General features: G+C 60.0%; 1 protein-coding gene across 1 annotated transcript; it reads right to left on the bottom strand.

Annotated features, from left to right (window-relative positions):
• Positions 1-1,365: 1,365 nt before the first annotated feature.
• On the bottom strand, positions 1,366-24,631 carry MAST3 (microtubule associated serine/threonine kinase 3; the record flags this gene model as incomplete). Its single annotated transcript, XM_080634132.1, has 29 exons — positions 1,366-2,363; positions 2,475-2,656; positions 2,827-2,963; positions 3,115-3,237; positions 3,347-3,573; positions 3,657-3,857; positions 3,966-4,198; positions 4,398-4,531; positions 4,658-4,767; positions 5,091-5,213; positions 5,487-5,588; positions 5,830-5,995; positions 6,106-6,238; positions 6,462-6,600; positions 6,854-7,062; positions 7,188-7,273; positions 7,618-7,685; positions 8,178-8,310; positions 9,298-9,399; positions 9,479-9,688; positions 9,795-9,870; positions 10,846-11,003; positions 11,737-11,815; positions 12,800-12,820; positions 13,000-13,072; positions 13,328-13,416; positions 19,930-20,019; positions 21,994-22,025; positions 24,593-24,631. 29 exons carry the CDS (start codon positions 24,629-24,631, stop codon positions 1,366-1,368), a joined length of 4,473 nt encoding a protein of 1,490 aa, XP_080490258.1.
• Between the last annotated feature and the right edge of the window lie 7 nt (positions 24,632-24,638).

The following is a 24,638-nucleotide window of genomic DNA, read 5'->3' as shown; positions in this document are numbered from 1 at the left end:
TCCTTTTCCCACCATATCTTTGCCACTGGTGCACGGCCGAGCCCCCTTCCCACCGTGCTGCTGTGCACGGGGTGCCTGATGTCTCCCCGAATCCCCGCTGCCTTCCCAGACCTTTGTACAGACAATAGAGGGAGAAGCAAAGGAAAGACCGAGCCGCTCTGGCTGCTCCTTTGTTGGGGTTAAACGGCACCGGTTTAAACGGAAGAAGCAGGAGACGGGACCTGGCACCAACCACAGGCACACAGAATAATCCAACGCGCTGCTCCAGGGTAGGGAATGTGCCCGCTGGTGGTGGCACAGGGATGCCCAATGCCCATCACTGGCACCAGCGCAGCAAACGGCAGTGGGGGGAAAGCTGGAACATGCACTATCAAATGGGAACATTTATATCATAGAAAACAGTAGAAATGGGAGGGAAATGCCGGCTTGAGCCGTAGTTTTGTTGGATAAAAAGCGACAGGAGGGAAGCAGGGGGGGGAATTCCAGATGCCAAATGAAGCAGCAGCAGCAGCACAGGTGCTGCCAGGAATACTGGCTTTTTATGGATATCTGTATGCACTGAGCGATGGCCATCATGGAATGTGGTGGTGGAAGAGATGCAAAGAGCAAAGCCGACCCTAAAAATCCCATTAACATTTGCATCTGCTTGCTGCCCCTCCTGGGGAGGTCTCTGCTTTTCCTACCTGGAAGGGCTGATGGAGCTGGGGGGCTCCAAAAGGCTCTGAATAAACCAATTGAAACCTTTACGTCCGCTACACCCTGATAAATAAACCATCTGCATCACCGCATGATGAACCCTGTGCAAATCCAATCACCCCTCTGCATCCCAGCTGGGACTGCCAGCATCGGGGAATGTCGCTGTGGGGTTGGTTTGGGCTTTCTCACTGTAACTCCTACAATTCCCCCCCCTCAGCGGGGGTTTCTCGGGGGAGCTGGGGTCTTTCCAGCTGAAACTGAAGTTAAAAAGTGGGGAAAAGCGAGCGGGTTAGAAAACAGCACGTGGTTAGGCTGGGAACCGCATGGAAAAGCCTGGGACCCCCCCCGGGGCCGTGTGGGACCCTGCGCCGGTCCTGCGCTGCCCGTTGAGCTTATAAAAAGTAATAAATTAATTGAGGACTATTTGCATCGAGTCTTTGCTGTACACAAAGGTCGGGGCCAGCAAAGCTCCCGCGTCTCTAGAAAAATAAGAGCATCTCTCGAGGGGTACAAAAAGCCTTCGGGGGAGCCCAAGAGCCAGGGCCCCGCTGACATCCGCGATGGCTCCGGGGATGTTGGCCATGGATACACCACAGGGGATGGGGATTTTCGGGAGGCGGTGGGATGCTGCGAGGAGCCTGAACCATCCCCGGGTGCCGGCGTGGGGGCTCAGGGGTGCTTGGTCCCGCTCCATGCACTGCTCCGGGGTGCTGGGTGCTGAGCACCCAATGGCCCCTGGCCCTGCAGGGGTTGCCGGTGGCCGGTTGCTCCCTCTCTGCAGTTCCAGTGCTGCTGGGAGCCATGGTCCTGATGCTCACATCCATCCCGCCACCGCAAGGAGATGCTGCTGTTGGGCTCCTCAGCATTGCGGATGGGGTAGGAGCCCTGGCATTCCCACTCGGCCACCGCCAGCTCCTGCTCGTCGCTCTCGGAGCCCTGCACCGCGATCTGGGGGACCGAGCTGGGCTTTGGCTTCTCGGTGCCACCCCCCTGCCCGGCTTCGCCTTTGCCACCGTCTTCACTTGCCGACACCGCATCCGGCTCATCAAAACTCACTTCTTGAACCGCTTCTTGCTTCTTGAAGGAGTCCCGGCGCTCCGAGAGGTTCAAGCGTCGCATGACCACCACCTCCTGGTCCCGGTCGTGCCTCTCCGCCAGCCGGGAGCTGGCAGCGGGGTGATAACCGTGCTCCCCCCCGGGGTACCCCGGGGCTTCACCCTCCCCAATGGCCTCCCCATCCATCGTGGGCATCTCCAGCCCCAGCTTGCGGGCACTGCCGGTCTTCTTCTCCACCAGGATGGTGACGATCTCAGCTGACTGGACACGTTTGAGGAGCGGGGAGCGGGGGCAATCAGCACTGCGGGGCCGTGAGCTCTGCCGGACGATGGTGGGGGGGGACAGGGTCTTTCCTTGGAAGGAATGAGGGGTTTTGGGGTACCCAGGGAGTGGAGATGGGGAGCGCTGGGGAGAAGGTGGGCGCTGGGCGGAAGAAGGGGTACAGGCGAGGGGCGAGGGGGGGATGCTGCTGGTGGATTTGCGGCGTCCCACTTTGTAGCGTTGCCCACCCAGTTTGGGTGCCAGCCCGTGCAGAGAGCTGGGGCGCACGTGGCCAGCGGGTGACGTTGGGGTGCTGGAGGAGGGAGAGGTGCTCTGCGGGGACACAGCATCTGCAGGACAAAGAGAAACAGGTCAGCGTGAGGGACGGGGATGGGGGGCACATGGCATCCCCACCGCGCTGCCCCAGAGCAGATATCCCGCCTTGGAGCAGGTTAGGGTACCTGCGGGCAGGTCGGGAGCAGGGCTGCGGCAGGGTGTCGTGGGACCCGGGGACACGCTGTGCGTGGGGGACTCCGGGAGGCTCTCGCTGGAGGACAGTGAGTGATGGAGGCCCGAGGAGTAGCTGCGGCTGGTGTGCAGGACCGACGACTGCTTGGAGATCTTCTTGAAAAGGGATTTTCTCCTGGGGAGGGAACACACACACAAAGGTGGTGGGGAAAGGGAGAGCCCTGAAAACTGGCGGCCCTGAGTCTGCCAAGCTGGACACCACAGTATGGCAGAGCCAGAGCAAACCCCCTCGGTACGGCACACACCAGGACAAACGCTGGTTTATCCCAGCCCAATTCCACTCACCTCTCCTGGCCGTCCCTTTTCCTGCTCTTCTTACTCCTCCGCGCCATCCTGGTCTTGGAGCTGTTTTTCCGCGCGGGGCCGATTTTGATGGAGGTGTTCTCCAGGGCCGTGGTCCTCAGGGCCACTTTATTCCCACTCTGAGGGATGGGAAATGAATCACTGCAGCGCACTGGATCCAAGCACCGGATCCAAACCAGCTCCTGCCTTGGCTGCTGGTGAAGGCAATGCCGGAGAGCTGCTGGATTGATGCACTGGTCCTGAGCAAGCAGCGTGGCTCTGGTCACCTACCTTCAGCAGCAGCTCCACGACGTCCCGATGGACTAAACCCAGCACTGACTCGCCATTCACATGTGTGATGAGGTCACCTGCTCTCAGCCCTGCTTCCTGCGCCGGGCTCCCCTCTTCCACACTCTGCAAGCAAAAGACCAAGGTTTCATTCGGATGCAAAGCCTAAGTGTCCTCCCAGGGTTTTCCCATTAGGAAACCTGGTGTCTGGCACTCCTGGTCCCTCCCCACATACCCAGACCATGTGGTGCACGGTGTAGACGTCGCTGTCCCCCATGTAGACGCGGATGGCGCGCAGGGTGAAGCCGTACTTCTTGCCCGAGCTGTGGATGATGATGGGGGGCCGCAGGCTGGCGATGGCCAGGGATGAATCTCGGCTTGGGGAGGAATCACGGGAAGAAGGGTTGGACGAGAGGGAGTGGGGGGAGATGGGGCTCATCAGGGCACCTCCACTGAAGTCATCTGCAAGCAGGAGAATCCGGCTCAGCCTGGGAAAACCTCGTGGCAACGGGCACCCGGCAGGACGAACCGCGCAGGGCACAGACCTGATGTGATGATGAGGGACAGGGCTGAGACAGAGGCGGACTTGGGGACGCGGCTGCCCGGCGAGGCTCTCTGCCTGTCGGGCACATCCTTCTGGCTGCTCAGCCGACGGCTCCCGCCCGGCTCCAGGCCCCGTGGGGCCGGGGTTTTGGTGCCAGTGCTGTTGCTTCGGAGGCGGATGTGGTTCAGGCTGACGAGATCGGCTGCGGAGAAGGGAGGAGGGAGAATGTGGGGGTGTGGAAAAGCCACCCCAAGCCACGTAGGGACCTCGGGAGGTCCCGGAGCATTCCACACTGGCATCCCACACACACCGGATAACACCGACGGCTTCACCACACCACCAGTCCCTGCGTCAGGCTCTCCCAGCACAAACTTGGGTCTCTCCGGCTTGGAGGATGCCACGCAAGGACTTTCATCCTCCGAGGAGAAGGCAAACTTGGGCATGGTGTCCAGGCTGACGGTGCTGGGCAGCGCAGTGGGGCTGCGGCTCCGCTCGTGCCGGGAGGTGTACGGTGTGGAGCTGCAGGATGTCCAGGAGCGGAGCCTGCACGGGGACAGCAGGAGGGCTTGGGACAACCAGAGATGGGTGAAGGGGCCGGCAGCAGCTGCTGCAGCACCCCAGGGCATGCATCACCAGCACCTCTGCAGGCCCTTGGTGCCGGCACAAACCCTCGGTGCCGGCACGAGCCCTTGGCACCGGTACAAGCCCATGTCAACGCTGCATCCCCCATCTCACCACGCACCGGGGTTCAGTGCCCGCCAGCCGGCTCTTGTCCTCATCTCCCGAGTGCCTGTCCTCCTTGTCCTCGTGACTCCGGTCGGAGGATGAGACGCTGAGGCTGGAGTTAACGGCCAGGAATTCGGAGCTGCTGTACACCTGAGGGGGAGACGAGCCGTCAGCAAGGGGCAGATTTGGGAATCCAGGCTCTCCTGCTCAGCACAACTGTGCCGGCTGCAGTGCCAAAGGCTCTCATTGCGGATGCCGGAGGAGGATTTGGAGCACCTTGCTGAAGCGATGGGAGCAGGAGGAGAACTGCCCGATCTCCACGGATGATTCCTCATCGTTGGTTTCTTCATCCTCTGAATCCAAGTGCTGGTACCTCTCAGAGCGAGCTGAAAGCAAGAGCCAGAGCAGGCAGAGCTGGCACCCTGCCCGCAGCACACCGCGTCCTGCCTGACCCTGCTGGGACCTGCACCCATGGGGAGCTGCATTGCCGCTGACAGCCCCGTCCCAGCTCTCTGGGGTGTTTTGGGGTGAGAAGGTTTTTGGTTAAGATGGAGCAGCCTGCAAACAGGACTGCATCTGGTTTGTGACTTTAGCTGTCAAGCAACCAACTTCACCCAGGAGTCTTCCACCTCCTCCATCCCATGGGAGCATCTGAACTGGGATAACGGATTGACAGAGCAGGGGAAAAGGGGGATGGCTTTGGCCTCACTGTCAAAGTAGCTGGTGTCATCCTCCGACTCCAGCTGCGGGATGAACTCGGCCTTCTGCCGCAGCAGCCCATTCCAGTCCAGGTGGAGGAAGAAGGAATGGTGCTTCACCTCATGCGCACCCCCTGCCAGGCAGAGAAACCCACATCAGGGGGAGTGGGCAGGATCTGGGATGCTCCCACTCCCATCCCAAATGGCACCATCTCTCCTCCATGCACAGCAAATGGCTTAAGCCAGGATGGACCAGAGCCCTGTGCAGCCTTCTTGGGGTAAACCCCGAGCAGAGGACCTCCTCTGAGCATCCTCAACATGGCTTTGGTTTCAGCACAACCCCAGCTCGATCTAAATTGGGGTGCCAGGTCACCCCTCAAGCGCTACCCAGGCATTGCCGTGCGTACCAGTGCCCAAGCGTTCAAGGGGACTCTGTCTCAGCAAGCGGGTGATCAGGTCCTGGGCATCTGCAGGAAGAGCCTCATCCCCTTCTGGCCACATAATTTCATCTGCAAGGAAAAAGGGAAAGGAGTTTGGAGTGGCCGGAAGAGATTGGGGGTTGTGGTGATGTGAGGTTGCAGGAGAAGCTGCTTCCGGGCAACAGGAAAGCTCCCATCATGCTCCCGGACCAGGAAATCAACGCTGGAGGAACCTCTTTGCTGTTCAACTGAGTATGAATGAAGGAACAAAGCTCTCTATGTGCTAAGGATGAGCCATGGCTGCTGGGAAGCAGGGATCACCAACACTCACCACTGATAACCTGCCCAAAGAGCTCCTCGGGGGTGTCTCCGAAGAAGGGGACGCAGCCCACCAGGAACTCATAGAGGATGATGCCCATGGCCCACCAGTCAACGGGCTTCCCGTAGCCCTGGATGAGGATGACTTCTGGGGCGATGTACTCCGGAGTGCCACACACCTGCATGGGAAGCAGTGGCTGGCACCTCTACAATGACCTCTACAGCAGGTCTCAAGGCTATCGTGGTCCTTAGGGACAGCAGATTGGCCAAGTGGGGCAGGAGCTCATACCTGCTTGTCCATGAACTCCCGAGTGTCCTTCTCCATATGTCCTTCATAGAGGTTTGTGGTCATGTTCATCAAGCCGATCTTTGACAGACCAAAGTCTGTCAGCTTTATGTGGCCCATAGAGGTGATGAGCAAACTGCAAGAGAAGACCCCACAATGATGCTGTTTGCTTCTGGGACCCGAGCAGGATCAGCCAGACCCCAGGACTTCAGGTCCTGGTGCAACAGCACAGAAGCAAGCATTCGGGCACCAAACCCCATGACCTCATTCTGCCTTATCCCCTTGGCTTGGATCAGTGCCTTTCCCTTCCCCATCCAAACCCGACCCCATCCTCGCTCAGACCTGACACACGTCCTCACTTGTCAGGTTTGAGGTCCCGGTGGACGATGCCGTAGTTGTGCAGATACTCCAGAGCAAGAACCGTCTCGGCAAAGTACATCTTCGCCATGTCAACAGGCAGGGGGCCCATGTTCTTCAGCAGCGTGGCACAATCCCCCCCTGTGGGGACACACACAGGGGCTCAGAGGAGGCAAGGGGATCATCAGGCAGGGCTATGCTGCCTCTCCTGCCAAGCAGGCTCCCAGCTAGGCCCTCCTTGGAGCAGGGCTGTGATTCAGGATCACAAAAGCATCTCCTTGTGCTTTCCCATCTGCTCCCTGGAGCAAAGCAGGGCAGGAGATGCCCAGGTTGTGTCCCTGATACTCAGACCCTGATGCTCCCTGCACCATCCAGCCCGGAATCCTGTCCTCACCTTCCACATACTCCATCACCATGCAGAGGTGCCGCTTCGTCTCGAAGGAGCAGAACATGCTGACCACAAAGGGGTTCTCTGCGAAGGTGAGGATGTCCCTTTCCACAAACACCTGCTGGATCTGGTTCCTCAGGATGAGGTTCTGCTTGTTGATCTTCTTCAAGGCAAAGCGCTGCCGCGTCTCCCTGTGCCTCACCAGGTACACGGCCCTAGGAGACAGCAAAATGCCTGCCCCTCAACATGTGCTCTCCGTATGTTCACCACCAGCAGCACAGGGTGCAGGCTTGGGAGAGGCTGACAGATGGAGACAAGCGTTAGGAACTTCCCAACTCACCCGTAAGCGCCGTTGCTGATCAGTTTGATGGTCTCAAAGTCACCCTCACAGGGCTTCCTCCGAGGAGCGGTGGCTGAAGGCTGGCTCTGAAGAAGACACAGGAGGTTTCTAACCCTTCCCAGCACGCTGGCACTCATCCGAGCACCATCAGCTCCTTGCTGCCAGCGGGCATCCCTCCCTGAGCCCTCTCCAGCTATAAACCCCAAGCCAGAAGACCGAGATGCTCTGCAGGTCAAGAGTCCACTCAAGAAGCCAGAGGAGGGACTGTGAGATCTTACACCTGAACCCAGCAGCCACCCCTGGGGACAGCCCAAACTAACTTCTCCCAGCCTAAGATAGCAGAGGAGCTGCTGCAAGGAGCCTTGGCGTGGGGTGAGGCAGGGTGAAGCTGGGGGCAGCACGTGGGACACGCAGGTAGGACCGTGCTCACCTCACAGGCATCATCGTTCTCGGGCGTGATGGTGTTCCCGCTGTCAAAGTGATCCAGCTGGACCATCTCTGCAGAAGACAGCGATGGTTTTCACCTCCTTCATGCTCAACCCTCACCAAAATAACCCCCCACCAACCACTTGCTGTCCAAACACAGGGATTTAGCCCCATGCTTTGCCCGAGCTGCAGGAATTCAGGTGATGGCGTTAAGAGGTTGGATACGAGGTTAAACATTGAGAGAATTTGGTTTGTCCTGGTCATTCCTGTGTTCCTCAGGGATTATGGCTCTCCTCAGGAGGCCGTGGTTTCCTATTCATTAAGTGTTCTTGAGCTTAATCTGCTTTGCTGAATGTGCTGGGAGCAATGATGAGGGATGTGGGGCTGGCCAGGAGTCCGGGACACCGTCATCCTGGTCCTGCTGCGACCCATCCTACGGCACCAGCACAGCTCTGCCGGTCCCTCTGCCACCTCCCAGTGCTGATTCACGCTCACCAGTGGCCCAAACTGGGAGTCCCCATCCCACTGCAGACCTTGGGGCCACCAACCTAAGCGGTTCCCTACCCTCCAGCGGGTCCTTGACGAGCCCGAGTTGGCTGATGATGTATCGGGGGATATCGGTCTTTATTCCCTGACCAACTTTGGCGTGTCCTTCTGCAGCTTCCAGGAGGTGGTAAAACTCCTCCGGATCAAACTCCTGGAAGGGGAAAAGCACACACAGTTTAGGAGAGAGGCTTTGCAAAGTTGAACCTTTCCTTGCAGCCTTGCGGGTGCCACCTGTAACTGGGGACAGGCTCTGGATGCGTGCAGGGGAAAGCTGAGCCCTGCTCCTGCTCTGAGCATCTTTCCCCCATCATTCCCCCTGGAAAGAGTTGATGGCAAAAAAGTGTAGCCCCATGAGTTGGCCTTGGAAAGGAACCCAAGGAGACCACACCAGGAGCACGCTTTGACATGGCTCCTTCCAGCTGCAGGAACCACAGCACAAAGGTGAGGTGCAACAGTCAAAAAAACCCCTTGAAATGGATGATAAAACTTTCCAAGTTCACTTCTCCCTGCTCCACTAGGGAAAACCGGCTTCTCCTCTGTCAGATACAGCTGGAATGCTAGGGCTGGTCTGAGCTCCTTGCTACAGCCTGGCCGGGACGGTGAGGAGCACTGGTTCCCATTGTGACCCAGGCAGGGTGGTGAGAAGATGCCTTGTGTTTCATGGCAAGCCTCCTCTCTGGGTGGAGGATGATCAGGGGGCTGCAGCACCTCCCGTATGAAGACAGGCTGAGAACATTGGGGCTGTTCAGCCTGGAGAAGAAAGGCTGCGTGGAGACCTCAGAGCAGCTTCCAGTATCTGAAGGGGGCCTACAAGGATGCTGGGGATGGACTCTTCATCAGGGACTGTAGTGATAGGACAAGGGGTAACGGGTTCAAACTGAAACAGGGGAAGTTTAGATTGGATCTAAGGAAGAAATTCTTTACTGTGAGGGTGGTGAGGCACTGGAATGGGTTGCCCAAGGGAAGTGGTGAATGCTCCATCCCTGGCAGTGTTCAAGGTCAGGTTGGACAGAGCCTTGGGTGCCATGGTTTAGTGTGAGGTGCCCATGGCAGGGGGGTTGGAACTGGATGATCTTAAGGTCCTTTCCAATCCAAACCGTTCTATGATTCCATGACATCAGGAGCTGCCATGTCTTACCAGGCACTCTAGGAGGCGAGCAGGACGGGAGATGATGATCAGCAGCTTCCTCACCAGCTGGTCGATGAACTTCACCTCCTCGCTCTCTGAACGCTCCTGAGCCTGCCATGGAAGAGACCCAAGTCAGGCACCGCTCGATGGCCTCAGGAGGACATGGGACAGGGAACTGCCCCGTACTCACATCCCGGAGCATCTTCTCGAGCTTCTCCTGCAGCTCCATGAAGTAGCGGGAGGTGATGAGAGCTCCCTGGGACTTTGCCAAGCAGTCACGGGCCAGCTCGATGATTTGGTGGTGGATGAAGCCCAGCACCCCGTCTGCCAGCGGCAACGTGCTGCTCGGAGAGAAGTTGGTGATGGTGTCCTGCAGACGCTCTTCCATCTGCGCCGTGGCCTGCAAGGCAGAATCATGGAATACCAGGTTGGAAGGGACCTCAAGGATCATCTGGATGGTGATGCCTGGGAACAGGCGTCCCCATGCACACATTCTGAGCAGTTACCTTGGGGAACCTCTCCTTGTAGACATGGTTCATCATCACCACCTCATTATCAAACATTCCACTCGTCCGTCCAGGGCTGCAGAGGGAGGAAACCAGTTGTGTTATGAGGTCCAAATCATTTACATCTATGCAAATAGCTACTACCCCTGAAGAGCAATTTGTTCCTTCCTTCTAACACCTATCCCAAGTGGTTAACGCTCATCTGAGTGCAGCCACCGCTCCCAGCAGCATCCCTCCCATCCTGCATGGATCTGGTCCGGGGAAGGTTAACCTCCCACAAACCCAGGTCCCCAAACTCAAGTCACTTGCAAATCCAGAGCTGAGAAGCTGGTGCGTCAGTCACTTGGCTCTGAAGAACGAGCTCATCCTTCCCTTCCTCTGGATCCCACCGTTTCTTGCCACCATTGCCCAAAAGGCAAGCTTTTTTTTTTGCAGCTCACCAGCAAAATAAACCCCAGCCAACCCCATGGTGGATGCAGGGACCTCCATTGAATGCAGCTTCTCTCTTACCCTCACCCGACATTGCCTCTCCCAGGCTCTACTGAGTGAGAAGCTGCAAGCCAACTGTTTTGGGACAAACCCCACTTTCTCCAGCTTCAGCCCCAGGAAACCTCGCTCTCAGGTGTTGTCTGCTGCCAGGAGAGAAATAGCACATCCCAACAGCCGAGAAGATGCTGAGAACCAGACCCTAATGCCCAAACCCACAGAGCTTAGGATCATAGAACCATAGACGCTCGTGGAATGGTTTGGGTTGGAAGGGACCTTTGAAGGCCATCTGGGCCAAACCCCATGCAACAAGCAGGGATATCTTCAACTGCATCAGGCTGCTCAGAACCTTGTCCAACCTGACCATGAAGGCACCCAGGGTTGGGGCATCTACACCCTCAGGCCACGCCACCACCATGGCAAGGCGAAAACCTTGGGATGGGTTTAGCAGGACCGGGACACATCAGGAACGGCTCAGGAGAGGGCAAAGGATGCTCTGGCTGTGCCAGCCCCTGGTGCATCCCCCTGGCATCACTGTGGGTGCTCCTCACGGTGGGTGCTGTACCTCAGGCTCCTGGACCGAGGGCGCAGGCAAGGCGAGTGCCGCCCTTCCTCATCCATGACGCTCTCCGTGCTGCGGAAGTGCTTCGAAAGGAAATGCAGCTCGTCAGGGGTGGGCTGGTACGGCAGCTGGTGCAGGCGCTCCTGGGAGGACGAAGATGACTGGAAAGAGGGAAGAGATGGTAGGGATCAGGAGATGCAGCCTTGCTTCCAGCCAGGGGGTGGAAACCAGCAAGCCCGGCAGGGAAATACCCCTTGGAGCCTCTTAGGAGGCTGGAAATGCTGTCAGGCTGCAAGCTGTGTGCTTGGGAATGTGAAATACAGATGGCAGGGCCAGCCCAGGGAGATCTGCACTGCCTGCTCCCACCCCAAACCCCCAGCTATCGCAGTCTGGCTCCACTGAGCCCCATCCCTTGTATCTGCAGCATCCCGGGTAGCTCCTGTCCTGCCATGTCCCTGCACAGTTGGGATGTGCCCTGTGTGCACTTGACCTGTGCTCCATAGGGATGCCGTAACACCCAGAGATGCTGCAACGCCCAGGGATGCTGTAATGCCCAGGGATCCTGCAATGCCCAGGGATCCTGCAATGCCCAGGGATCCTGCAATGCCCAGGGATCCTGCAATGCCCAGGGATGCTGCAATGCACAGGGATGCTGCAATGTCCAGGGATGCTGTAAAGCCCAGGGATGCTCTACCGCTTAGGGATGCTGTAAGCTGTTAGCCAAGCTCTACAGCTTTCTTAAAAGCCCATTTGGGAAGGAAGCTGCAGCTAAAGCCCATGGTCCACTAGGAAACAGGGGGGCTGTCTAGGAACCAACAGGCTTGAGAGGCATTTCACCAAAAATCTAGAGTTTCGGGTTCTTCTTGCCTGCTACCATGAGAAAGCAAATGTTACCGAGACAGTGGAGCTGGGGGTGTTGGTCCCATAGCCAGAGGAGGGTAGCGAAGCCAGTGACCACCTTCTGCCATCAGCCCTGTGAGTGCAAACGTGCCGGTCACATACAGGAAAAACCAACAACATCTAAATGCAAACAAATAACGTCAGAGCGATAAGGATGGGGAAGAGAGCGCAGGTTTGGCTTGAATAATAAAGCCCTGAAACCTCTTTTTGGAATGGACTGAAATAGGGTGAAATAAGAGGGGTTTGGAGGTGAGGGGGGATGCTCTGCAACCCCACCAGTGAGAGCGAGCAGGGTCCTCGTGGAGGGACAGTGCTGGGGTGGCTGTTTCAGGTGGAGAAAAAGATCCCAATAACCTGCAAGAATCTGATTTAGAGCAAAATCCACCCTGTGGGACATTGTTCTATGCGCAACCAGGATTCCTGAGGACCCATCCTGAGACAACAGGCACCGTGGAGCGGAGCCCGGTTATAAACAGGAAGGGAACTGCTCCTACACAGGCGAACGCTTCCTCTTGGAGATGTTTCTAATGCACGGGGTAACGTCCAGGTCAAGATGAGGCCCTTCACCTCCTGCTGCCGTTTCCCGTGCGGGGCCAAGGACAGCAGGAGCAGGCAGGGTGCTGGATCCAGCCCTGGCACCACCGTGTATTTGGTGTGAAAACCATCTGTGAGCCTCCAGCTTTTTTCCATGGGAGGATCGATGGGTTAAATCAGCTGTTCCCCCCCTCCCATGTGTGCAATTAATTCATTAGTTAAACAGGATTTTGGCATCTGCCTCTGCAGCAGTGCAGGGTGGGGAGGGGATGCAGCAAGATCTGCCTCTGCGGGGACCAGAGCATCCACGGGAGCATGGATGAGCATCCATTGGGAGCACTCAAAGCAAGTCTGAGCTCATGGCTGGGGTCACTACGGTGGGAACAGAGATATTTCTGCTCCCAGAGCTGCAGGGAGCCTGGTCTCAGAGCAAAATCTCCTGCCCAGGAATGCACACAAAGAAGGGCTGTGCGATGTGGAGCAGATATATCCCCGGAATACAGCTCCAGCCTATCCCTGGTACCTGTCAGTCCGAGGAGCATGGCTGGAGTGGTTGGAGGCGCCGGGGTCACAGCAGAGCAAACAGCAGCAGACCAAAAACCAGGGAGGAAAAAGAGGACAAACAATCAGAACAAACCACTTGAGATGAGCAGAACAGCCTCAGCTGGGGGGGTTATCTTTATCAGTGAACATTAGAGGTCTGGGAGGGGGGCAGGAGCTCACCTGCGAGCGAATGGGAAGTTGATGGAGGTGCTGGCAGAGAAGTTGCGTGGACTGTCCAAGGGGCTGCTCCCAGCTATGGGGAGAAAGGGGGAAAGGTCACCCCAATACCCACCCCGGTGCGATGCCCGGCATGCAGCGGGTGCCCCGTCAGAGGAATGAGTGGGTAAATCACTCCCCATGTTATTCCGTCCTGGAAAAGGCACCCATGGCCAGGAGCTGGTAACTCCTGGTGCTGCTGACAAGGTGCTGCAGAAGCAGAAGTGTTATCCTCCAAAATGGCCGGGTAAGTTTAGGAGATGCTCAACCCATCCCCTGGGACATCCCTTACCTGTTGGCACAGAGAGCGGGGAGAGAGGCCGTGAGAGGGTCGGAGAGGGGGTGCCCACCACTAAGCTCTTCCTATTGCTGCTTCGGCAACTAGGGAAGAAACAAGGAATTAATCTGGGGAAGCAAAGGACGGGCAGGACTGGACAGGCTCGGACACGTAGGAGCTGGTGCGTGATGCCTGTGCCAGGGACATGGCTGCCATCACCTATTGATTATGGATCTCCTGCCGCAGGGAAGATCCATCCCCAGGGACGGGCCAAGGGGTTATTTTTAACAATGAAGCGTGTTGTGGAGGTGCCACGTGTGCTTTTGGCTCGCAGGGGAGGTTCAGAGGCTGGCAGCCCCGTGTGCAGGAACAGAAAAAGGGATGTAAAAGGAGGAAGTGATGGAAACACCAAGCGGCCACAGCCTGACTTGCTCCATCATGTGGAAAATGCACACCCCCCCCCCGTTCTTATAACCCCCTTATACTTGTGGTCCCCGTGTCACAGTGGAGAGGACAGTTGGTCCCCAACCCCATGAGACTGCAAAGACAGGGCTGAATTTCCTCCCCAGGCTGGGAACACAAACACACATGGATGCTGCTCATTGGAGGACACAGTTTAACTTCACACCACAGCCAGACATACCCACAAAATCAAGAGGATGAACCCAGAGTAAAGGGATTCTCCTCGTGTCCCAGACCCAGATGTGAGTAGCAGATGTGGCATCTGGGGTGCAAAGGACAGTGCTTTGCAACCCATTGTCCCTCCAGATGGATGCACAGGGAACGGATGCACAGCCACACGACACCCCTTCACCTTCCTCTTGTCCCATCCCTTGTTCCTTGGGAGCAGAGCCCAGCCCCTCCTGGCTCCATCCTCCTCTCAGGCACTTGTAGGGAGCGATCAGGTCCCCCTTGAGCCTTCTCTTCTCCAGACTGAACCCCCCAGGTCCCTCAGCCCTTCCCCATCACACTGTGCTCCAGGCCCTGCACCAGCTCCATTCCCTTCTCTGGCCCCGCTCCAGCCCCTCAATGTCTCTCTTGTAGTGAGGGGCCAGAACTGAACACAGGATTCGAGGCGCAGCCTCACCAGTGCCTGGTGCAGGGGCACAATCCCTGCCCTGACCCTGCTGCTGCACTGGTGCTCAGGCTGGCAAAACCCTTCCTCCCCCAACCATCCACCCCATCGCACCCCTGCCCGGCCCCTCCGTTTGCTTTTCTTGCTGCAACACAGGCTCCTACAGCTGCAAACCCACAGCCCCGCACGGAGCAAGAGCAAACCACAGCCTCTGCTGTGCTGGGTGAGAAACCGAGGCACGGCAAGAGAACCCGCTCCACCTCCCCAGCAGAGCTCTGTGCACCAAGAGCACCCAGCGTTGGCACTGCTTCACCATCCTCCCTGGTGCAGGGAGCAGGGGGTACGCGTATCTGTGTGTGGGAGCATCCCGAGGGATGAGGGGCTGGCTCCTCCTCGCTTGGTTTCGTTTTGGAAGTGAACACAAACCTTTAAGGGAGCAAGTTCCAGTAAGGGTGACACGGAACGAGGCGACGTTTCCTGTTTCCGTGCGCTCCACCCTCGGCTCCACAACCAGCTTGCGCCACTTTAACCCCCCTTCGCCCGGTGCATCAGCTACAGCTGGTTCCCATCCCTCAGCACGCAGCAACCTCCGGCTAGAAGCAAGCCTCGGGGGCCGGGGAGAGCTGCTGAGCCCTGGAGGCAGGAGGCAGGGCTGCTGCCCTCTGCCTCCATCACCTACTTGCGTTTTCAGTACCAAACATGGAGTGGAAAATTGCTGTCAGCGTCTCCTCCTGCTCAACACTGAGGCTGCCGCGGCCTCGGCGCTGCCGTTGCCATCCTGCACTGATGTCAAAGGATGTGGAAAGTGTGTGGCAGCCGGCACAACCCCAAGGCCTGGAGCAGAACAGCGCGGCACCTGCCTGTGAGGAGCAACCGGCGTCTCCCACCACCCTGCCAGCACCCACACCAGCGCCCAGCCTGGGCATGGCACGTGTCCACAGGCAGGAGACAGAGGGAAACATGGCAGCTTCCTGCAGGCTGCCTCCTTGGAGCTGTGGGAAGGGCAGGATCCGGCTGCACAGCACAGCGCTGCTGTCTCGTAACTGGCAAATGGCTCTGCCAGGATCCAGGCGAGCGGTGCTGGGAGTCAGCTCTGGGAAACGCAGGGAGGGAATGCAGCATCCCGCAGGATCCAACCCCTCAAACCTCCCAGATGCCAGCACGGGTGAATCCCAGGCAGAATCCTGGTGTTTGGGGTGAAGCTGGTGCACGGTGGTGGGAGCAGCATGGGCAGGGTCAGGCTGATAAGGGAGCAGGCGCAGTCTCAAAGGGCATCCACTCCCGGCCGCGTGATCAAGAGCACGAGCTGGCATTCCCAGCTCCCTCTGTACATGGTTGCAGGCAACATCTCCCCCTAAAACTGGCTGCCTGGTGCTCACATGCCTGGAGATTTGGGGAAGTGCCATGGATCACCGCATCCTGGAAAAATCGGTTCCTACTGGGAGAGGTTTAACATCAAAACCCATCGAACCAAGCACCTACATCCTACGTTTCTCCATGACATTTCTGCTCTGTGGCTTGTGACACGGCGATGAACTCGGCTGCCTCCAGGGATGGAGGGATGGGATGGGGGATGCTGGGATCCGGACTCTGGATGGTGAAACGCAACAGGCTGCCTTGGCCCGGCCTCGCTCTGCAGGGCGGCTCTGCTCCCTCATCCCACCCCAGCCAAAAGCCTGGCACTGCGGATACGCTGATTAACCCACCCCAGAGCACGGCGCCAGGCACCTCCCGAGAGCCAAATCCCAACCCCCTGCAGGGAATCGCAGGGTAACAAGTTGAGAAGAACCTTTATTTCTTTGCACTGCAGGAAAACAACCTAAAGAAACTGCCCTGCAGCCCGGGGTGCACCCCTGCACGTCCCCGTGCCACAGGTCCCTGTTAGTGAATGGGAAATGGTACCTGTTACTTCTCCTGGCATGGTTTTCTACGGTGGGGGCAGCATCCTTGCAGAAGAGCCCCATCAGCCATCGAAGCACTGTCTGTCCTGCCCCGCACTGCCCATCCCTGCATCCCTCCACAGGGAAATTAGGATCCCTCAGACCTTTTAATCCCACTAAATCACATCATATGTTTCCTGCCCACTGTAAAATAGGCCAGGCTGCTTCTTGCTGTGGATTCTAGGAATACCAAAGACAAGCAAATCCTCTGCCCTTTACGAGAATTACAACCTCATCACGCTCAGCTGGACACAGATGACTGCCTAGATCATCTCTCCCATGACACATCTCTCCCAGGCCCCCCCACCCCAGCCTGGAAAGCCTCATCCAAGGCCTTTTCTTATTCATTAAGGGTCCCCTGGCCCATCCTCGCCTGTTGGCAGCAGCAATTCCTAGAGCTCAGGTGAAGCTGGGCTGGGAACGGCGCTGGCTGGATCCATTTGCTAAGCAACCACGGTGCTTTGTGCAGCCCACAGTCATATTAAAAGACATTCACAATGGGAATCTCTCCCCTCTGCCTCCGCGCTGTCTTAAACACCTTATTTCTGTAGAGCTGGGGAAGGGTTTTATGCCTGGGCTGGCTCCAGCACCCCAAACCTGCTGGATGGAACCTGCTTTCCAAACCCGCACCCCTGGGGCTCTGCGGGTGCTCCCTGCACCTTTGCCAGGGCTGGCAGCGCTGCCTGTCCCCTTCCCTGGGGACAAATCCCATCTACTCACTTAGGTCAAGCCTTGTGTTGCAGCTGGAGACCTGGGGTAGCCCCTCAAGCATCCCATTTATGCAGCAGCCCCCAACACTACACCAGCCACACTGATGAAGGGTATATGAGCCCTTTGCCCACCCCCCCAGCCCTGCCCATGGCTGGCTGCAAGGGACTGGCTTATTTGCATCCCTGGGCACCCTGGGGACCCGCACCATGGGACACACGCAATCAGTGCAGTGCCCACCTCAGAATGGGGGCTCACAGGGGTATTTCCCCCCTTGTGCATGCAATGCTCTCCCAGCCCCTGCCTTAGGTCTGGCACATAGCACCCCAAAACATGTGTCACCCAATGCCCTGGGACCCTCAACTCTGCACCCCCATAGCAATGGGCTCCCTGTCAAAGCACCCTCTGGTACACCCACAGCGCACTGCACCCCCCCAAGAAAAGGGTGCACAGCCCCCCCCAACCACACACCTTAATGTGCACCCCACCGTGCAAAGACCCCCCCAAACCACGCACACCAGTGCACAGCCCCCCCTCCCCTTCACTCCGGTACCCACCCGCCCATGCACGGTGTCGGCTCCCCCCAAACCACGCACCCCGGTGCACCCCCGGTGCGCGGTGCCCCCCCGGAGCCGGTGCAGGGCCCCACCGCCGCCCGGTACCTCTTGGAGCGCTGGAGCAGGGCTCCGGCCGCCCGCTGGCTCCGGTAACCGGGCCGAGCCGCTCCCCAGCAGCTCGGGTCCGACATCGCGGGTGGCTCGGTCCCGCCGGGGCCCGGCCGCATCCACCGGCACGGCCGAGCGGCGCCGCCGGGGGCGCGCGGGGCCGGGACCGCGCCCGGGGCTGGGACCGGGACCGGGGCCGGGCTCCCGCCGCTGCCGCCCGCCCCTTCCCGTTACCATGGAGACGGGCAGCGCCCCCAAACGGGGCCGGGATTTCCATGGAGACAGGGGCAGCACCCCCAAAAGGAGAGGAAATGGAGGAGGGGTTTCCATGGAAACGAGGCAGCGCCCCAGTATGAGGTCGGGGTTAGTGTAGAGACGTGGCTGTACCCCGAAATGGGGTCGGGGTTACCATGGAGATGGAGCATCACCCCAAAAATGGGCTCAGCGTTGGCACAGATGTGGGGCATCACCTCAAAATTGGGGTCAGGGCTAACGCAGGGATGGAGCATCACCCCAAAATGAGCTCACGGTTGCCACATAGGAGGGGCAGCACCCCAAAATGGGGGCATGGTTAACATGGAGACAAGGCATCACCCCAGAAAGGGTTCAGAGTTGCCACAGAGATGGGGCAGCACCCCAAAATAAGGTCAGAATTACTACGGAGATGGGGCATCACCCCAAAATGAGGCTTGAGGTTACCATAGAGACAGGGCAGCATCCCAAAATGGGGTCAGGTTACCATGGAGATGCAGCATCCGCTGCTGATGCATTCAAGGGGCATGAACCCCCCCCTCCAAGTCAGCAGGGGTAGCCCAAAGCCTGGGGCTCCCTCGGCAGGGGGGAGTACCCCCCTAACAGCACCCGGCCACCCAGGGGACACCATGACCAGCCCCAGCAGCATCCCGCCATCACTGTCCCACTCCAGCTTTTGCATTTAAGGGGGGGTACCCTGAGCAAAGACCCAGTGCCATCCATCCTCCTTAGTGCCAATGACAACACGCCGTGTGGCGGCACCGTCCCCTTGCCGAGCCACATAGGGTGGCACCGCCATGCTCACCGGCCAGTGCCGCAGCCAGGAATCCCGATGCTCATGGGTTTGGGCAGGGTTTCGGCATGGCAAAAGGACAGCACCAACCCCGGCAGCACCGCGCTTCCCTTCGCCTTGTGCCGGGCAACCTCCAGATGCCAGCACATGGAGGCACCCAGGGGTGCTGCCAGACTGTCTGCCATTATCCTCATCCTCATCCTCATTGGCATCCTGTCCCCACCCCAAGCATCCTAAAAACGCCCCCCCTGAGGCCTCAGCTGAGCAACCACATGGCCATACATGTGTTTTCCCACATGCCACAGTCACTGTGGGCAAGGGGTGGCCAGCCGGGGCTAGTGGTGGCTGGGATGGACCCCCAGGTGCTGCCTGCACCCTGCTCCTTGCCTGCCTGCAAGCAATGGCTTTGTCTGTTGCTGAGCAGCAACAGAGCTCCCCGACGGTGCCCCATTGCCCAGCAGATGAATGGAGGCAGCCGGCAGCACCCATGGGTGCTGGTCAGGCCACAGCTCTGCCCCACAGGCACCATGGGGCACAGGGCCAGGGTGTGACACGGGGTGCCAGCACACCCGCTGCACCTTGTCCCCGAGGCATAGCACAGCCAGCACACGCAGCAGGGTCCGGCCACCTGCCTCTGTGACAGCAGCACCCATCAGGGCACTGCAAGGGGCTGGTGGCATTTTGAGGTGGGGGACACCCATCTCCCAGAACAGCCCCCCATCCTCTTCCCCCACGGTGGAGCAGAAAAGGTGGTGATGGAGGTTACCCGGTGGGGTGAAGGTACAATCCCCCGCTCTCACCCTGCTCCCATCACCGTGCCCATCCCTGATCCTATTTCGAGGTGATCCCCCCTCAAAACAAGGATGCTCAGTGCCAAAGTTTGGGCTACAGTGATGGTGTTCCCAGTGGGGGTCCCCAAAGTGGGAGCTGGGGGCTGCAGAGATGGGGCTGCAGAGATAGGGCCCACCAGCACAGCCAGGGCACTTTTGGGGTGCACAGGGCTGGGGACAGACCCCAGCCATGTTGCCCCAAGTGCCCTGCAGAAGACAGTGGCACTTCTGGGGACCCCCAGGGCACCACTGGTGGGGGGGACCCCCCTTGCTGCCCCCAATTCCACCTCTATCTACTATGCTCCCCAGAGCTGGCAGCTGCGGTGTCCAGGGAGGGTTTGGGGGGGGTCTTACCTCCAGGGGTGCAGGGTTAATAAGGGGCTGCAGGGGCTGCAAGGGCTGCAGGGGCTCAGCAGCGTCGGGCTCTGGCTGCTCGGTGACAAGCTGCAAGGCAAGACGTGCCGGTGCGGCATCAGCGGGTGCCATGGGCACCCCGGCGGAACAGCCAGAGCCCCCCGGGAGGGCTGGGGTGGGGGGGCGATGGGGCCAGGGGCAAAGAGCAGAGGGGACAAGGGCTGGAGGGGGGACCAGGGCTGGGGGGCACAGGCAGGGTGGGGAGAAGGATGGGGAACACAGGGGACTGCGGGGACACTGCGGGGTCTAAGGCTGCTGGAGAGACACCGGGTGGTCTGGTGCTGCCGGGGGAGGGAGGATGCTCCCGGGGGGGTCCGGGGCTGTGGATGCAGAAGGAAAGGCTGGGACCAGCGGCCCAGGGGTGTGGGTACAGCGGGATGGACCGGGATGGGGATGCTCCGAGATGAGGATGCTCCGGGATGGGGGTGCTCCGGGACGGGAATGCAACAGGACGGGGATGCCCCGGGGCCCTGCCGCCCGCAGCCCGCTCCCGGTACCGGCGCGTCCCGCCCCGGCTCCGACTCACTCCAAGGTCAGCGAGGGGATCTTCAACCTGTCCCGCCGCGACTTCATGACGCCGCCGCCGCCGCCCCGCTCCGCTCCCGCCGCACCGGCTGCCCCCGCGCTGGGCGGCTCCCGTGGGCGGGCGGCGGCCCCGGCGGGGATCCCTGCTCGGCCCGGCGGGCCCGGGCCCGCCCCTGCGGCTCGGCTCGGCTCGGCTCGGCAGCCCCCACACCCCCGGCGCACCCCATCAGGTCCAGCGGCAGCCCCGATCCGCCCCGTGCCAGGGATGCGCTGATGGCGCTGAGACACCGCAGCCTCAGCACCGCTTCCAGTACAGCCCCAGTGCAACCCACAGAGCCCCACTATGGCTCCAGTGCACCCCTAATGCAGCCCCAGCACAGCTTCCAGTACAGCCCCAGTGCATCCCACAGAGCCCCACTATGGCTCCAGTGCACCCCTAATGCAGCCCCAGCACAGCTTCCAGTACAGCCCCAGTGCAACCCACAGAGCCCCACTATGGCTCCAGTGCACCCCTAATGCAGCCCCAGCACAGCTTCCAGTACAGCCCCAGTGCAACCCACAGAGCCCCAGTATGGCTCCAGTGCACCCCTAATGCAGCCCCAGCACAGCTTCCAGTACAGCCCCAGTGCATCCCATAGAGCCCCACTATGGCTCCAGTGCACCCCTAATGCAGCCCCAGCACAGCTTCCAGTACAGCCCCAGTGCATCCCACAGAGCCCCACTATGGCTCCAGTGCACCCCTAATGCAGCCCCAGCACAGCTTCCAGTATAGCCGCAATACATCCCACAGAGCCCCAGTATGGCTTCAGGGAACCCCTAATGCAGCCCCAGCACAGTTTCCAGTATTGCCCCAGTATATCCTACAAAGCCCCAGTCTAGATCCAGCGCATCCCTAATGCAGCACCAACAGAGTTTCCAGTATAGCCCCAGTGCATCTCACAGAGCCCCAGTATGGCTCCAGCGCACCCTAACACATCTCCAGCACAGCTTCCAGTACAGCCCCAGTGCATCCCACAGAGCCCCAGTATGGCTTCAGGGAACCCCTAATGCAGCCCCAGTATGTCCCTAGCATCCCTCTGGTGCCCTCCCAAGCATGTCCCCCAGCACGCAGCCCTGTGAGCCCTGACAGCGCCAGCCCAGTGCCAATACTCCTCTTGCCTTACCTCCACAACACCCCAAACCCACCCCAGAACAACCCCAGTACACCCAAACACACGCCAACACACCACCCCAGTACAGCTTCGCAACTGCCTCCTACCACAGCCCAGCACACCTGCAGGGGAGCACCAGTACATCCCAGTGCACCCCAGCACACACAGAGCTGGGCCCATCCACTATCAGAGAACACGGCGATGCCACTCCGGATCTGGGCACAAGAAGCACGTGAGACCCGTCCCTGCTGCCCCCCACGGTGCTGGTGCCTTGTTCCATGCCCCTCCCCGGGACCCCCATCCCAGGCAGCTGAGCTCGGGGACTTACGCTCTTCCTCGGCGCGGCAGGCTCAGCTCCTTCTGCAACGAGAACAGCGAGAAGCAGGGTGAGAGCATGGCCCCAGGTAGTGCAGGGTGCCCACATGTGGGACCCCCACCTCCTGCCAACCACAGCCACATGCCCAGCAGCATCCCCCCTGCCTGGCGCTGCAGGATCGGGCCCCATTCACTGTGCCCCCGCTCTGCTGTGCTGGGTGAGGGTGACAAATCACCCACCAGGGTCAACACAAGGGGAAAGCTCCTTCCAAAGCCCCCGGGGCTGGTGGTTCCATAGCCAGGCCTGGGACTGAGGGCACAGGGGTGGTGGAGAGAGCACAGCACCCAGCTGCCTGGCTGCATTGTGGTATTGGCATGATGGCTGTGCCCTGTCCCGCACCCTGTCCCCCCAACCCTGGGTGTGGGGAGCAGCCGGGTGTCCCCACGCTGTTTATTTTTCCAGCCACTGGGAATAGCTCTTGCAAGGGCTGTTTGCTTGCAGGCACAGGGCAAAGGGCAGCTGTGCGAGCAGGAATTCCATCCCACATCATCCTCTCGGTGCGGTGGACACTGGCTGCCTGTGGCACAGACCCAGTGCCCACCTGTGTGCCATGCAGAGTGGCACAGACCCCACGGGCACAGCGTGAAGGGGCCGGTTGTGCCCTGGCACGCCGCAGGACGCTGGCACATGTGGCGGGGGCATGCGCTGGTTAATACCCCATCATCACCCTGATCCCGCACCCGCTGCCGGTGCCCACCTGCCCAGCACCCCTAAGCAGCTTAGACACATTCCTGACACGGGCAAGAGCTCCTCATATGGGGACAGGCGGCAGCACCCATGCACCCACACTGCTTCCGAGCGCCCGTGCCCCTTCCTGGTGCCCACGCCACGCAGCCCCTGCGGAAATCCCGGGATTGGGGTGCGCTGCAACGCAGTGATGCAGCAGCATCGCCATGGCAACCGGTGACATCATGCCTGGGTGCACAGGGACTCCGCATTCCCCGAGCCCACGGGTGTCTGTGTGCCCCGGGGTGGCGAGGGTGGGTGCTGGGGGTAGGTGCTGGGGGCGGGTGCTGGAGGCAGGGGTGAGTGCAGGGACCAGGTGTCTGCATCCCAGTGCACCCAGCAGCACTGGGTGATCCCAGAGCTGAGCTGGGGAAGGGGGTGCAGGGTCCCTGCATGGAGCAGGAGCCCCCCCAGCACCCTCACCCAGCCCTGCTGTCACGCACCCTGATCCTCACCCACACCCAGGGCCACCAGACCCGGAGCAGGGAAGGGTCACACTGAGGGTTTTACTGCTTAGCCATGTGCAGATGGGACAGTGAGACTGAGGACAGACACCCTTGTCCCCCACACTCCACAACACAGCCTCCCCATTCATCTCTGGGTGCAGGGGTGCAGAGTGGTCCTGTGGCACCCAACACCCATCACTGCCGTGGGCTCTCTGGCCATGCTGCATCGCAGGGACAGGCAGAGCATCACCCAAGAGCCCTGGGAAGGATCCTTGAGGGGCAGCAGCACAGGGCCAGCACTCATGGTGTGCCTGATGCGCTCATCCAGCACAGAACATCTCCCATCATCACGTCCCGGAGAGAGCCAGGATTAAACATCAGCTGATCTCTGCGGGGATGGCACTGGGGACTGTGTCACTGCTCAGTGCTTTGGGATCAGCTCCCGAGCGGGAGCCCCTTCTCACCCCTCCTGCCATGGGGATGTGGGCATGCAGATGAGGCCCACGGCTCTGTTCTCTATGGGGAATGCCAGGAACAACACCCACGGCCAAGAGCCCCGGAGCCCATGGCCATGGCTGCATCCACAGCTCCCACGCAGCTCCTTCCCGGGCTGAGCGCGCAGCGGAGCTCGCCTGCCCCGCAGAACTGCCAGCTTGGATGAAGGCAGCACCGTGCATCCTCCAACCGCCCAGACAGCTCAGGCCAGGCCCCCGTTACTGCGGCTCCGCTCCGCAGATGGGGCTGGAGGCGTGAGGCCACCCAGAAAATTGGGCTCTGTGTGCTGGGGGGGCTGTGGTTGTCACCCCTCTAAGCACAGGGTAGGCAAAGACGATACCCTTGGCCTGCCAGAACACAGGGTGATGGAAGGGGCAGCTCTTTGGAGGGGTAAATCAGTGCTGGCACAGCAGTTTGGCACAGACCAGCATCGTGCGCTGGGCTGGAGGGACCACGGTGCTCCCATGGGAGCCCCCAGCCCCTGCACAAGTGGGTGCAGCCACCCCAGCACCCCACAGCATGTGGCTGGGGCTCATGCCCTGCCCTGCTCCTGTCACTGGGTGCCCAGCTCCTGTGCCCCCATCACACGCTGCTCACATACAGCACCCACCTCTCACAGGCACCCAACCCAGAGCACCCAACTCCTACACACAGCACCCAATCCTAGCACACGCGCACCCCCAGAGCTCCCAACTCCCACTCGCATCACCCACTTCTTACACACACGCAGAGCACCCATCTCTCACCCCCAGCACCCACCGCTTGCACCCGCAGCACCCCTCTCACACGCACCCGCAGCACCCACCTCACCGCAGCTGGGCTCCCCCCGGACCCGCTGCCCGTGCCCGGTGCCGGGAGGCTCCTCCCCGCTCCCCGGTGCTCACCTGGAGGCCCCGGCGCCGCAGGATGCTGGGCTCGTCCATCCCGCCG

The sequence above is a fragment of the Psittacula echo genome (genome assembly GCF_963264785.1).
Source record: "Psittacula echo genome assembly, chromosome: 24".
Taxonomy (NCBI): Eukaryota; Metazoa; Chordata; class Aves; order Psittaciformes; family Psittacidae; genus Psittacula; species Psittacula echo.
This window is presented reverse-complemented; position numbering and strand designations above follow the sequence as displayed.